The sequence below is a fragment of the Triturus cristatus genome, chromosome 8 (genome assembly GCF_964204655.1).
Source record: "Triturus cristatus chromosome 8, aTriCri1.1, whole genome shotgun sequence".
Lineage (NCBI taxonomy): Eukaryota > Metazoa > Chordata > Amphibia > Caudata > Salamandridae > Triturus > Triturus cristatus.
The window spans coordinates 63,279,717-63,293,993 of record NC_140591.1 but is presented as its reverse complement, the minus strand read 5'-3'; the positions used below and the strand labels follow the sequence as shown (position 1 = coordinate 63,293,993).

Below are 14,277 nucleotides of genomic sequence, written 5' to 3'. Positions count from 1 at the left end.
ATTTGAGGCGTGAAAAAGTGGCAAGACGCAAATGGCGGCATCTGACACCGAGGCCGACGCCCAGGGTGATGGCCCATCCATGATAGTACTGACACTGCTGGCCATGCAGAGAAGCCTCCAAGCCATAGAAGGCAACATGTCTGCCATAAACCATAGACTTGGCCATATGTCTTCCCAACTCGAGAAACAAAACACGAGAATGGGGGGGGGGGGGAGAAGGTGGAACAACGGGTCGCCACTGCTGAGGAGGCTTTAAGTGAAGTGGCAGATAAAGCTCTCAACATGGAGAAGGTGCTGGCGCTTATCCAAGCAACGAACAAGGGTTTAGAGGCCTGGTCTCGCCGTAATAACATTCGGATCACGGGACTGCCAGAATCCACTAACACTGGGAAGATGGAGACCTTTATTGAGGGCCTCCTCAAAGATATTTTTGGCCCTGAGAGCTTCTCCAACATGTTCATAATAGAGCGGGCCCACCGTGGGTCTCGCGCGGGTCTCGCTAGACCCGCGACGGGCACCCCACCTCGCCCTATAATTGCCTGATTACTAAATTACAGGGACCGTTATACTATTTTAAGGCTGGCCAGAGAAAAGGGTGACATTAACCACCAAGGGAACTCGCTATCCTTTTTTCCAGACTTCACTGTCACAGTCCAGGCGGCAAGGCGAGAGTTTGGCCCTGTAAAGAAATTCCTGCAATCCGAGGGCACTCCCTATGCCATGCTGTACCCTGCCAGCCTACGCGTGGGCCAGGGGGGGACATCACCCCTAAGACGGCGATGGAGCATGCGAAAAAATGTAAGCGGCATAGACGGGAGGCCCCAAATGATTCTAGCGAGGAAGAACAATGAAAAAGAGTACAATGCCGAACTCTGGTTCTGATTGACGTGTCATACAAGTGATATGCTTAGATTTATTGTTTTGGGGTGTTACTGTTCACCACTTCAAAAATGTTGTAGCAGGGCAGGTTATTCCTGAATGGTTGACTTTGATGCAGTCTACAGTTTGTCATGATCTCTAATTTCTAGCACAACTACCTAGACCTGATCAGCCACCTCCTACTCAGTGAGAGGCAAGTAGCTCTCTGGAGGCCCCACATGGGAGTACCCCACATGTTGCACACTGTTAGAGTTGACTGTTGGGGGATGTTTAAAAAAAGTAGGGATGGCTTTGGCATGTTGGGGCCACTGAAGTGGGTGGGGGGGTGGAGAGGGGGGTGAGAGGGAAACTGGTACTATGCTCTTCCACTGACTTCGAACCCAGGCGACACACTACTGTAACTAGGCATTACACTAATATGTATATTGTTTCTGCTGCATGGCACAGGTGGTAATATAAAATTCCTTACATGGAACATGCGCGTTTTAAAGAGCACAAAGAAAATTTGCTTGGTGCTGGCCTATCTAGACAGGCTCAATGTTCAAGTACAAGAGACACCACAGTCTGAGAGGAATGTGGGCGGACGCTGAGCAGGGGCCAGAATTGCTTCCTCATACTCCTCCTATTCCTGTGGGGTGCTAATTCTGGTTAAGAAGGGAGTCCCCTTCACTGTCATCAGCTCGGAGACGGACGACTAAGCCCTCATGCATGGCAAGCGTGGAGGCGTGGGGGTGACTTTGGTTAATGTGTATGGCTCAAATGTGGATGACCATTCCTTATTTACGAATGTATGGCGGCTCATTTCCAAGTTTCCTACTGTCAAGATCTTTTGGGGAGGAGATTTCAATACCTGCTTGGATGTAAATATTAACAGATTTGGGAGAGGGGCCCCACGACACAGGCTGGTGACAGATGCACTGGTGGGCTTGTTAGAAGCTGGGTACATACAAGATGTGTGGCAGATGGGACACCCTGAGGCTAGAGAAAGCGCCTTTATATCTACAGTGCATGGCACGTGGTCTCGCCTAGACTACTGGCTTGTATCGGATGTTGCCTGCACATGCGTGACCAATGTCAGGCACCTGGTGAAGACGCTGTCAGATCACTCCCCGGTATTGCTGGAAATGTGTTTCCCTGAATGCGATAGACCCCCGTTCACCTGGCGTCTGCAACAGGCTTTATTGACTGATCAGGTTTTCAAGTGTACAGTGGGAGAGGTGATCAGCAATTTTTTTAAGGCGAGTGAGGGCACGGCCAATAGTGTCGGTGTGCTGTGGGAAGCATTTAAGGTCACGATAAGGGGTGTATGCATCGGTGCGCAAGCTAGGGTTTTAAAAGATATACGCTGTCGAATCAGTAAACTCGCGTCTGATATCTCCAATCTGGAGCATGAGTACGAGCGGAGGCCCACCCCGAAGCAGTTAGCTGCGATATGGGACCTAGTGACAGTGCATAACGAAACCGTAGACCAGGAGATGGCACGTAGATCGCACCGTAGCACGGCACGTTATTATGGGGAGGGAGGAAGACCCAGTCGATCTCTTGCGCAGAAATTGGCAGCACCTCAGAGCCAAGTACACATCACTGAATTGCAGGACGAGGAGGGCGAGGCGCACTACACCACACCAGAGATCAGTACCATAGTGCTTGCCTTCTACTCCGATCTGTATGGGAAAGGGCGCACGCCCGAGCAGCAGAGGTTAATTTGCACCTGGAAGATATCGCACGGGGCTGGCGTTACACAGCCATTTGACATCGAGGACGTCAAACTCGCTATAATGTCTCTTCCGATAGGTAAAGCTGCGGGCCTGGATGAGCTACCGAGTGAGTTCTATAAAGCCTACATCGAGGACTTAGCCCCTAGACTATTAGATGTGTTTACAGAGGTGTACGAGACTGGTACCAACTCTTAGAGAGGTACTCATCGGAATGCTCCTGAAACATCGTAAAGCAGCCAGTGCTTGTGATTCCTATAGGCCTCTCTCCATGATTAATATAGATGCCAAAATACTGGCAAAGATGACTGTCAGCAGGCTACAGCCCCTGGTTCCACGTCTAGTGCTCCCGGATCAGTTGGGGTTTGTGCCCGCTAGATCGATTATGCACAACCTACGTACTGTGTTTGCCACATTCCACTATTTTGAGACAGAATTTCAGGCGGTAGCGGTACTACTCGATCCCGCAAAGGCGTTCGACTCTGCAATTGGAGTACATGTTCACGGTGCTGCTGCGCATGGGCCTGCCACCCTTCTTTCTCAAGTGGGTTCATCTGCTATACCATGCACCAATGGCTCGTATACGGCTGAACGGCTAGGTGTAAGAAGCTTTTTCAATACACAGAGGCACGCGACAGGGATGCCCCCAGTCGCCCATCCTTTTCGCACTCGCACTAGAGCCTTTGGCATGTAAACTGTGCCAACGGCATGCTAAGGCAGCGTTGCAGTTCCGTCAGTGTCCATTGGTGGTTTAGCTGTACGCGGATGATATGCTCCCTGTACGTCCGCGAGTCGGCAACTTATTTATCGGAATTGCTCGGCGAATATGTGAAGTTCGAAGGGTATTCAGGGCTGGGTATCAATTGGGCGAAATCTACAGTGTTTCCGCTGACGGTCAGCACCCTCGAGGTGGAATTGGACTTTCCGCTTGCATGGTCCACCGACCCAGTTCGGTACCTAGGGGTATGGCTGCACAGAGACCCTGAGGTGATGATTTCCACTAATTATGGCCGTGCTAGCACTAAAATCACAGACCAGGTGACGAGATGGGCTAAGCTGCCGCTTTCTCTAGCAGATCGAATAGCAGTAGTTAAAATGACGATCCTCCCTAAGCTACTATATTTATTCATTAACATTCCAATCCGTCTGAATATTGCACTATTTAATGCACTGCAATCAGCTTTACTCGCCTTTGTATGGGGAGGTAGGAGACCCTGTTGTAGCTAGGAGGTATTGGTGCAACCATTTGAGCGTGGAGGCTTTGAGGCCCCGATATGACGCTCTATAATCTATGCGCCCAGGCGCAGTTTGCACATTTCTGGTATCACTCGCAAAGGTTCCAGCCGCATATTGCCATTGAGGCAGACCCGGTGCTGCCTGTGTCACTGGAGGTGGACGCACTGCTGGGTGGGCATGGTGGACTGCGGGCTGAAATCAATCCGGTACACTGCACTGCGTGGGCATGGAGGGCCCTGGCACGCAAGTCGCAACTAGGTTATATTTATGCCCCGACGCTACCACTTGCTGCACACCTGGATATCTCTGCTGCACAAGAAAAGGCTGCGCTGCACACACTGAAAAACATGGGGATTGCAAAGCTGGGAGACCTTTACCAGCAGGGCCAGTTCCGACCCCTCTCAGATATACTTGAAGGGCGGGGGCAGGACCTGATGCTGGGATTCACATATGTGCGTTTAAGGCAAGCTGTACGTGAGATATACCCCGACTACCCATCCGAGCCGAGAACACTTATGGCACTGCAGGAGGTGTTGGCAAGCGACTCGCGCAGAGGACTGATAACAAGACTATATAATGCATCCCTGAGGGAGCGGGATCCAATTGACAGCCCCTCCTACAATAAATGAAACACCTTGCTTGGGGCCACCATGTCCGCCGAGGCTTGGAAATTTTGTTGTGAACTAACGAACTGCGTCATCCATTTCAAATACCTGCATCAACTCTATTACACACCGGTACAATTGCATAGATTTGGTCTGCGAGAGAACGCTTGTTGTGTGCGGTGTGGGCAGGATGATTCAGACTTTCTGCATCTTGCATGGGGCATACAGGCCTTCTGCGTTAAAGTCACGAGTGTGCTCACGGAGGTGGTGCTGGAAAATGTGAAGTGTGCGCTTGATGTCTGTCTCCTTGGATGGGTTAAAAACCTCAAGCCATGCAATCGCAGACTGGTAGCTATTTCCACTTTATTCGCCAAGAGAGCAGTTGTGAAATGCTGGGGGGCTAGAACTCGCCCGACGATGAAAGGATGAATCCGTGACCTTTTGTACTGCAGGGACCAGTTGGGAACTTATGCAGAGGAACTGCCCGCATCCTCGTTACCTAAAGATTTTTGGGCCCCATTAACAGGGTATCTGATCTGCAGTAGAAAGTTGCAATGTTGACTTAATTGTTATAGGCGGTGGGACTGTGCTTGCTATTGAGGCCTGTTCAATGTCTCCAATAGTGTATAACATTGGGTTCAACTGAAGTACTCAGTGCCAGGGATGGGGGGGGGGGGGATTAGGGATTTCTTAATGGGTTGGGGTTCTGGTTCTATAAATGTAAAATGCTTATAATGCCTATGACTCTCAACTGACTGCTGGGTCTTGGCTTGGGGTTTGTTAACACTTGTTATAAGCTGAACAATAAAAAGATTTAAAAAGAACAATGTACTCAAAACAATAGAGCTGGAACAATGTAAAATGAAATTTAAAAAAAATTATAAAATGGATTAGGGAAGGACGTGAGAGCAATGGACGAGGGTAGAATAGGGTGTTTTGTGAGGAGTAGCAAGAGAGGAAAGTGATGAACTCCCATGGAGTGTTCAAACAAAAATTAAAAAGGAGTTTCCTAAAATCAGTGGTAGTTTATAAGTCTGCCAATCAGCAGAGGATTGCCATTGAAAATGGATCATGGAACTGAGATAGACAAGAAAGCCAACCAATCACAAGCAAGCACCTAGACTAAAGCCCTCTCTGTATTGAAGACAATAGGACCTTGACAACAATAATCTAAAAGTGTCTGTAGTATGGACCTAATGAGAGAAAACCTTGGACCATGTCTTATCAGTTCTTCTTTCTACACTTTAGAAGACACCTCAACATATCAGACTCAACTTTACTCTCTTGTAAGAAACAGAAACCTTACACGTGAACTAATTCAGACACCATTTCAAATGAGAATGGTATCTCACCAAGTGCTTTACAGTGTGCAAAGAACTTTACAACACCTTTGTTACCCCACTCTCTCCTTCCCTTTCCTGCTCCACAGTAAAAAGGTAATACATTCTGTCCCAGACTAAACCTACTCCTTGTTCCTTTTGACAGCTGCTCTGTGCTATACTTAATAATTGCTCCATGCTGTTACTCACCACACTCAGTTGTTTTCTTAATCTGGTTGTGTAGTCCATATATGCCACTAAATAAAATAATTTAAAAAAAAGAACTATGGTTGTTTTAACTGCATACCTGCTCTTGTTCTGCACATCTGACACTGTACCCGTACTCTCTTTTCCAATAGGTCACTGTGGTGGCTCTGTGCCTTCCCATACTCCCTCCTCATATTTGTGTATGACGAAATCAGAAAATTACTCATTCGGCGTTACCCTGGAGGTAAGGTCCACAGCATATCATTCTTCTTACAGTGGCTACGTTCTAGAATGTGGGCAGGTTGTTCTTTCAACAGAACAAAATACTCTAAAGGAGTATATTAGTCAACAGAAAGAACTGGTAACATTGCTTAAGGAAATTGTGTGATTTTTGTAGGATTTAAAATGATATAAATGGTTTGAAAGTAAATATCTTAAGTGCATGGCCCTAACTGACTCTATTGACTGTGTGCTGAGAGAAGAAGTTGTCTTTCAGGAGATCCCCATTAATTAACTGCATTGCTCATGACCTCACATATTACATCACTCATGACATGGTCAGTGACATCACTCATGGCATCACTGATGGCATCTCAAATGACATCACTGATGACATCATCCAGTGACTGTGAGTGTTTTGAACATGTTAATGAGTGTTAAATATATTATACCAAGGTGTATTGGTAAATCAGTGGGTGTATGAGTGCCTGTATTGATGATTCAGTGGGTGCGTGACAGACTGTATAAGTGAGTGACTAGGTGTCTCAGTGACTGGTTGTGTGAATGTCTGTATCTGTCTATCAGTTGGTTACTAAGTAGCTGTATAGGTGTGTGAGTGGGTATGTGAGATTCTGTATGGGTGAGTGATTGGTTTTCTGAGTACCTCTATGGGTGTCTGAGCGTCTGTGTGGGTGTGTGGCTGCCTATATGAATGAGTGACTGGGTGAGTCAGTGACTGTATGGGTTAGTGAGTGCATGTATGAGGGGCTGTATGGGTAAGTGTGTGTGTGTATGGCTGTGTCAGTGAGTGAGTGCATGTGTCAGTGGTATTTGGGTGAGTAACTGGTATGTGAAAGGCAGTACAGGGTATGTGAATGACTGTATGTGTGAGTGGGTGAATGTGAGAGTGGCTGTATGGGTGAGTGTGTGCTCGAGTCAGTGACAGTATAGGTGAGCGAGTACATGTCAGCATCTGTATGAGTAAATGAGTGAGTGTGTGTGTAATTTTATGGGTAAGTGGCTGTGTGATTGTATGGGTGAGTGAGTAGGTATATGAGTAGCTCTATGGGTGACTGACTAAGTGTGTGAGTGGATGTATGGGTGTCTGAGTGGATATGTCAGTGGCTGTATTAGTGAGTGAGTGAGCAGCTGTGTGTTGATCTATGAATCAGTGAGTGGTTGTGTAAGTACTGGTGGTGTGTGAATGGGTTTGAGAATGGTAGTGTAGAAGTTGGAGTGGGTGTATGAAAGGTTATATGGGGTATGAGTGGGTGCATCAGAGATTCTGTGGATGATGTCATCAGCGATGATGTGGAGATGTCATGAGTGATGTCAAGAGTGATGTCACTGACCATGTCATGAGTGATGTAAAATGTAAGGTCGTAAGCAGGGCATTGCAGGGGCACGAGTTATATTTAGCTCACTGCCTATAACAGCTGAATTTCTCTGGTTTTGTACAAGTGAAACAACCTAACTATAACGCCCCTTTAACCTTTGGTTTTTTTCAGTTAATTTCTAAGGTTTTTAAATGATAATTCCTAACTATAACGTCCCTGTAACCTTTGTTTTTTTCAGTGAATTTCAATTTCTTTTTTTAAGTTGTACATGTGTTTATAGAGTAGTGGAGAAAGGGGCGGGCTTCTGACTAGTTCTCAGGAATCCCATGGTGTAGGACTTACAGGAGGTGCCAGAAGGGATTCTTGGCCCCCAAGGTCCCTCAGTAGTAAAGTGATCTTCATCCCCCTAACCAGTTTTGTGCCATGATCCTCATTTGCAGAGTGGTGGAGAAAGGGGGCATATCCTCCAAAGACCTCTTAGCAATCCCGCTGTGTGGGACTTAATTTAGGTAACAAGAGGGTTAGTTGGCCCCGAAAGACGTCCTTGGGGCCCAACTACACCTCTTGTTACCTCCAGTAAGTCCTACACAGCAGAATTGCTGAGACCTGGTAGAAGGCCACGCCTCCTTTCTCCACCACTCTGCTAAAGCGCCTCCTGGCACACTACTAGTAGGGGAATGAAGTCATTTTGGCTATTGAGGGTACTTGGGGGCCAGCCACCCCTCCTGTTACCTCCTGTAAGTCCCACACAGTGGGTTTGCCGAGCGGTTTTTGGTGGCCATGCGCCCTTCTCCACCAATCTGCAAACTCGTCTCCTGGCACATTACTAGTTGGGGAATGAAGTCCCCTTGGCTCTTGAGGGTCCCTGGGGGTTAAATAGACCTCCTGTTACCTCCAGTGTGACCCACACAGATGGATTGTTTAGATCATAAGAAGCCACGCCCCCTTTCTCCACCACTCTGCAAATGCACCTCCTGGTGCACTGTTGCTTTGGGGAAGAAGTCCACTTTAGTCCTGAGGCCCTCGGGAGGCAAGGGGACCTCATCCCCCCACCAGCAGTATGCCGAGAGGCACATTTGCAGAGTGGTGGAGAAAATGGGCATGGCCTACAACCACCTCTCGGCAATCCCACTGACAAGAGCTTACTCAAGGTAACAGGAGGTCTTATTGGCCCCTAAGGACCCTCAGTAGCCAAGGGGACTTCATCCCCTAATCAACAGCATGCCAGGAGGCGCGTTTGCATAGTGGTGGAGAAAGGGGGCGGGACCTCTGGCAAGTTACCAGCTTTTTTTATTTATCTTTATCTATTTTATAGGAACAGCCCCCCTTCCAGGCCAATTTTGGCCACAGAGATCCCATCCCACAGTACCTGACCCCATTTAAAAGAAAAAATGTTTTAAAGGGAAGGGGCTGCACGGCCCCTCCTTCCAGGCCATTTAAATAAAAATTATTAAGAAAAAAGGAGGGGGCCACGCAGACCCCCTCCAGAGCCGATTTTGGCCCCAGGGACCCCATACCCTGGGGCTCGGCCTGTAGTGTGGGTGCCCTGGTCCCACCCAGGGCACCCACATTTTTAAAACATGTGAGACCACGGGGTACCTCAAGGCCCCTGCGGTACCTGCTGGTTCCCCGCCTCCTGCGGGAGCCAGCCTTGTTTTGAGACCCAGGGAGCTGCTAGTATGCAGCTCCCTGGATCCCAAAGCAATGTGTCTGTTTCCCTGCTCGCTTCGCAGCGGGTAGGGAAACAGACACATGCTCTGCTTTCAGCAAGTGAGAGCATTTTGTGCTAACGCTTGCTGAAAGTTGAGCACTCATTTTCTATGGCTTGGCGGGAGCGGTGATCCTGCCAAGCCACAGCAAACTGCAGTGTGATACTGTAGTGATATTGTTTTCATCATTGAATTGAGGAAGGCATAAATACCTGTTTTCTTGCTCCAGCTCTAGCAAGCACCTAACTGCACATTGCAATTTCTTTGGCTGTGTTCCCGGTCCGCCGCAGTAGTTTCCTGAAGATTGAGCAGAGGAACGCAGCTCCACCCACTCAGGCTACTCCCACTTCCGGCAGGTTGCCGTGCTAGTGGCTGTTAAGCTTCTTCCTCTTCACTATATAAGCTGTATGCTGCGCCGGACGCACCGCTGGTGCGCCGACTGCAAAATGAACAATTGATGCACAGAATACAGAACAATGTCATACATTCACCCCAGTACAGAGATCTGGACCTAAATCCATCGTTTTTTGCTCACTGTGAGATGTTGGCCTGCTATATGCTGTCCACTTTTTATAGTGGGCACCTTGTATCAGTCCAAACAACCCCTTATTGGTTATAGGTTAAAGACAACCTTTATTGAAAGCTATCCTAGTGGTAGCTATGGAGAGCAGCCCTCAGGCTAAGTCTTGAAGGAATGTAAAGCAGATTGTTTTACCAGTCTATAATCTCTTGAGTGCCTAAATGAAAGATATCCACACCAGGTATATATATAAAATATATGTATGTATTACTAAACATACCCTCCTAGTCTCTTTATGAGACTAGAGGTCAAAACACATGTTGCACTTCAAATATTACAGTAAAATAGCACAAATACACGTCAGGCCCTAGAGGCGAGCCAAACCATATACTAAAATAGTGGTATAAGAACCACGACTTAACTAGACACAAGGCCTAGAGCCTGTAGAATCGCTGGAACCCCAAGGAACCACCCAAGGTAGTGACACAGGGGACCCACGGGGGCCATGTGCAGTGTTTGAACACAGCCACAAGCTCCCGTTAGCTTCTATGGGGAAAGTTGCAGTTACATTTTTAAAGATTAGGGACACTTAGAATTGAGTCAGGACCAAACCCTTGGGGACTTAGGAAGTTCTAGGGTCAACACCCACGGGAGCACCGCAGTACTCGTGTTACTTCACCCAGGGAAGCCGGGTGCATAGGTGTCAAATGGTGTCGGGTCGCGTCGTCGATTTAAATGGAAGCTGGTGAAGAAGTGCTGCTGCCTGGAAGATGCAAAGTGTCCAAAGAGATCCAAGCCTGGATCGAAGATGAGAAGAACCTGAAAGCAGAGGGGACAGAGTCTGGGTCACTAGCCAGTGACTAGGAAGACGATAAGCAGATGGCCACCGATGTCGGGTGATTACAGGTGAAAGAGGTGAAGCTTGACTCTTCAGCCACGAGGACCAGAAGGCGTCGAGGCAACCAGGAGCTGGATTCGAGCTGTCCCATGAAGGATGTCGAGTGCTGCAGCGTCGGTGCCTGGATTGGACACAACAAGCCTTGGCAACAGCAACCCACGCAGAAACGAGAAAGATGCTTCGGTGCAGACCAGCAAGGTCTGTGGGACTCACCACTTGGTAGGGAGTCGGGCACATCTGCAGCAACCAGGGAAGCCCAAGGGAATTCAAAGTTACCCCCTCAGGGACCCACCAGTCAACGGACCAGGGATCGCGAAGGGACCTCGAGACGAAACACAAAATTGCAGCCCATGGGTCACTCGGGGTGACTAGGCTGACAATCTTCGTTGGATTCTGTGCTCGAGGTAGGGGCTACAAGTCAGCCCAAACAAGACTTCAGGAGTCGTCGAGAAGTCAATGCACTTGCCAAAGTGCACGGTGACCAGGAGTTCCGGTTCCACGCTACTCACGAGGGTTGTGGGTCTCAGCTTTGCTGGGGACTCGGGTCGGCCTGTGAGATGTATGAAAATTCTCTTCCTGGGCTGCAAATACTTCGGAGTCCGGCAGGAGATTCGGAAATGCAGACCGGCAAATTGCTTCATTGGTGCCTGCCAAGCAGGAGAGTCACTCCTTGACCCCAAGGGAGATTTCTTCAGTCCTCTAGTCTTGAGTAGAGCGTCGAAGTTCCAGGATTCAGCTTCAGAGTTTCATCCAGGGCTATCGAAAGTTCTGATTACAGAGGTTCCTTACTTATACCGAAGGAAGGGGTTGGACTAGCTCTGGGGACCCACCTATGGGAGGGTTTGCAAAGAGGGGTGGCTACACCAATTTCCTTTGTCCAGTCTCGCGCCAGAACAGGGGCTGGAAGCCCCTGAACCGGTTTGAGCTGGACTATGCACAGGGACACCAAATGTGCCCCCGAGTGCAGGACTTCAAAGCATTCAGAGAGTGCTCCCACCCAGCCCCAATACACATAAGCCTGTCTGGGAGGTGGTTACACCTCCCTGTGACAGGAAACCTATTGTCCAGGCCTCCCCTGCCAGAGTTCCGGTCAGCAGCAGGAGGCCAGACCCGTGTCTTTGGCTGCAGCATCCATTTTGTGATGCCAGGGCTCTATTAAGTTACTACCGGGTAACCCAGTACTGCCATGTCTCTCCCTCAAGAAGGGTGAGAACTGGTGTGGGGGTATGATTCCAAGGTGTTTGACACCAAACATGACATGTTTACGTGCAGCCAGTCCAAAGTTAGCATTTACCATTGAGTTATAATGCACTTAAGAGTATATGGTCAGGCTGCACTACAAACAGCATCAGAGAAGGGATTCCGAACGCTGCAGAGGGGCTCTGCTCATGCAGGGGCTCCCTCTCACATAAGAACCAAGCACTCTGCCTTCAGGATTGACAAGGCCTGTCATAGGAGTGACTTATAGGTTTATATGTGTGTATATATGTGGTGATACAGGTAACCCATATCACAGTAAGGGGTGCATGCACCACCTTACCGAGGCTGCAGTAGAAGACCTGTGGTGTCATTTTGGGTGGCTTTCCAGGGGTGGCATAATACATGCTTCAGCCCCTGATAGTCCTCTGGGGTACCTATGCCCTGGGTACATAGTATACCATATACTAGGGACTTATAAGGACACTTCAGATCCAATCTGAAATGTACCTAAAGTACATGCAATCAATTTAGAGAGGAAGCAGCTAAGCTGGGGACCTGAAAAGCAGGTTCCCGGCCAAACTAAGTCTAAAACCATCAAAACACCAGGAAATAAGTGGGGGCAGCCATGCAGTGAGATTCCACTTTCCTACATAACCCCCCCCAAATGAAAGGAGATAAGACTGACTGTTAGACCTGGCACCATTGGCGTGGGTCACCCTTCCATTTTTGTCTGTGCCTCAATGTGTTTTTGTGTTGATGTTAGCTGCTCAGGGCACTGTGCCACTGCCATCCAGTGCCACAGTGCAAGTGCTCCCTATGGTAAAATGTATTATGTGAATTGACTTCCACGTTTGGTTTATTTGGTTTACTATCAGTCCCTAGTAGAGTGCACCAGGGGTGCCAAGGGCTCGTATATCCAAATGCTGCTAGTGGGCTTGCAGCACTGGTTGTGCCACCCACCGAAGCAGCGGGGTAAAATGTGTCTAGGGTCTGCCACTGCAGAACCTGCGCGCGGTCTGGTACCGTCGCGCTGACTGAGCAAGTGTCCCCACTTACCAGTCCCTAAACCTTCCCTTAACTACATGTTAGTCACCCCTCTGGTAGGCCTGAGCGCAGGGTGCATTGTAGGTGTAAGGTAGGACATGCCCTGATGTGTGTGGCATGTCTTAATAGTGAATTACAGCCATTTTCGTTTTTCACTATTGAAGGCTACCTGCTCTCCATAGGCCAGAATGGGCTGCTGGGATCGCTACACGCTGTGACCCCAGTGGACTCAGAGAGCATGGTAGAAAGTCATGTTTAGTATGCCTGAACTCAGGATAATAAAATACGTCTTTTAGTAAAGGTTATTTTAATATCCTGGGTTTGCAAATGCTACTTTTAGAAAGTTAGCCTTTGCGTGCCTAACCATCTCAGTCTGCCTCTGCTGTGTGTGTGTGTTCTGCCTAGCAACAGTACAGGAGCAGGGCTGGGGGATTCCAGGAGACAGGTTGGCTGCCAGGTGGTGGGTAGGGAGATTACCCCAGGATGGGTGGGAGGAGTGCACCCTGACTCTTGAATAGACCTGGGCTCTGCCACCACAAAGCCGGCGCCGCCCCCTGTGGAGCGGCTGATGTCTCTGTCCTGCTGCTGAAAGGAACAAGCCAAGTCACCACATCAGAGTGCTCCAAAACTGGACTGAGCCAGGCCCAGGCCCCCTGGCGCTAAAGAACAAAAGAATCCCTGTATAAAAGTAGGAGCCTGGCTCCTAAGAAATCAGATCCAGATTGAACCACGAAGGAACTCTGCCTGACTAGAAGGACCTGGAAGAAACTGAAGGAGGAGTAACTTTCCCTGACCTGAGGGACTGGCCTGCAGTAGGTGCCTTGCTAAGGAAGGAGAGGAAAAAGACTGAAAGAGACTTTTGCACTTTGTTCTTCAACTATCTCCAAGGGCTTGGAAGAAGAGCTTGCCCCCTGAACTGAACCCCAGGACCAGTGGGTTCACCGTGTCTCCGCTCGTCTGAGAATTCGAGCCGTGTGCTTTCTCCCGCCGGAGTGCCCTGCGCACCTTCGCATCCCTCCTAGGGCCGTGACACCCAGAAGCCTGGCCGCCTCCACTCGCCGAGAGCCCCGCTCTACCTGAGTCGCTCTGGACCCATCGAGTCTGGCCGTCCCGCTTCCCTGCCACCTGCCTGCTACTGGAGCGCGCTTGGTGCCCTTTCGCCCTCCCGCCGGATTTCTAGTGGGGAAGTGAAATCCAGCCTCGGACGGCCGCCCGTACGTCGTAACGTATCCGGCCGCCCCGCTTCACCTCCCAGCCTGAGTCTGACCGTGCCGCCCTCCGCAGTGACCTCCCGCACAGTCCGTGTCGGAGGCCCTGGGCCGCACCTGTCTACCGAGAGCCGCCCGCTGAATTCTTGATCCGGAAGACCCACGAGGTGCAGAACCTGCA

The 14,277-nt window shown here is 49.4% G+C and overlaps 1 protein-coding gene across 1 annotated transcript in view; it reads left to right on the top strand.

The window, feature by feature from the left end:
* Positions 1 to 14,277, top strand: part of LOC146801335 (sodium/potassium-transporting ATPase subunit alpha-1-like) — a 2,293,178-nt gene that overhangs the window by 2,156,163 nt on the left and 122,738 nt on the right. The window contains exon 22 of the mRNA XM_085623701.1: positions 6,114 to 6,205. Coding sequence (XP_085479827.1) covers positions 6,114 to 6,205 — 92 coding nt within the window. The remainder of the gene's footprint in view (positions 1 to 6,113; positions 6,206 to 14,277) is intronic.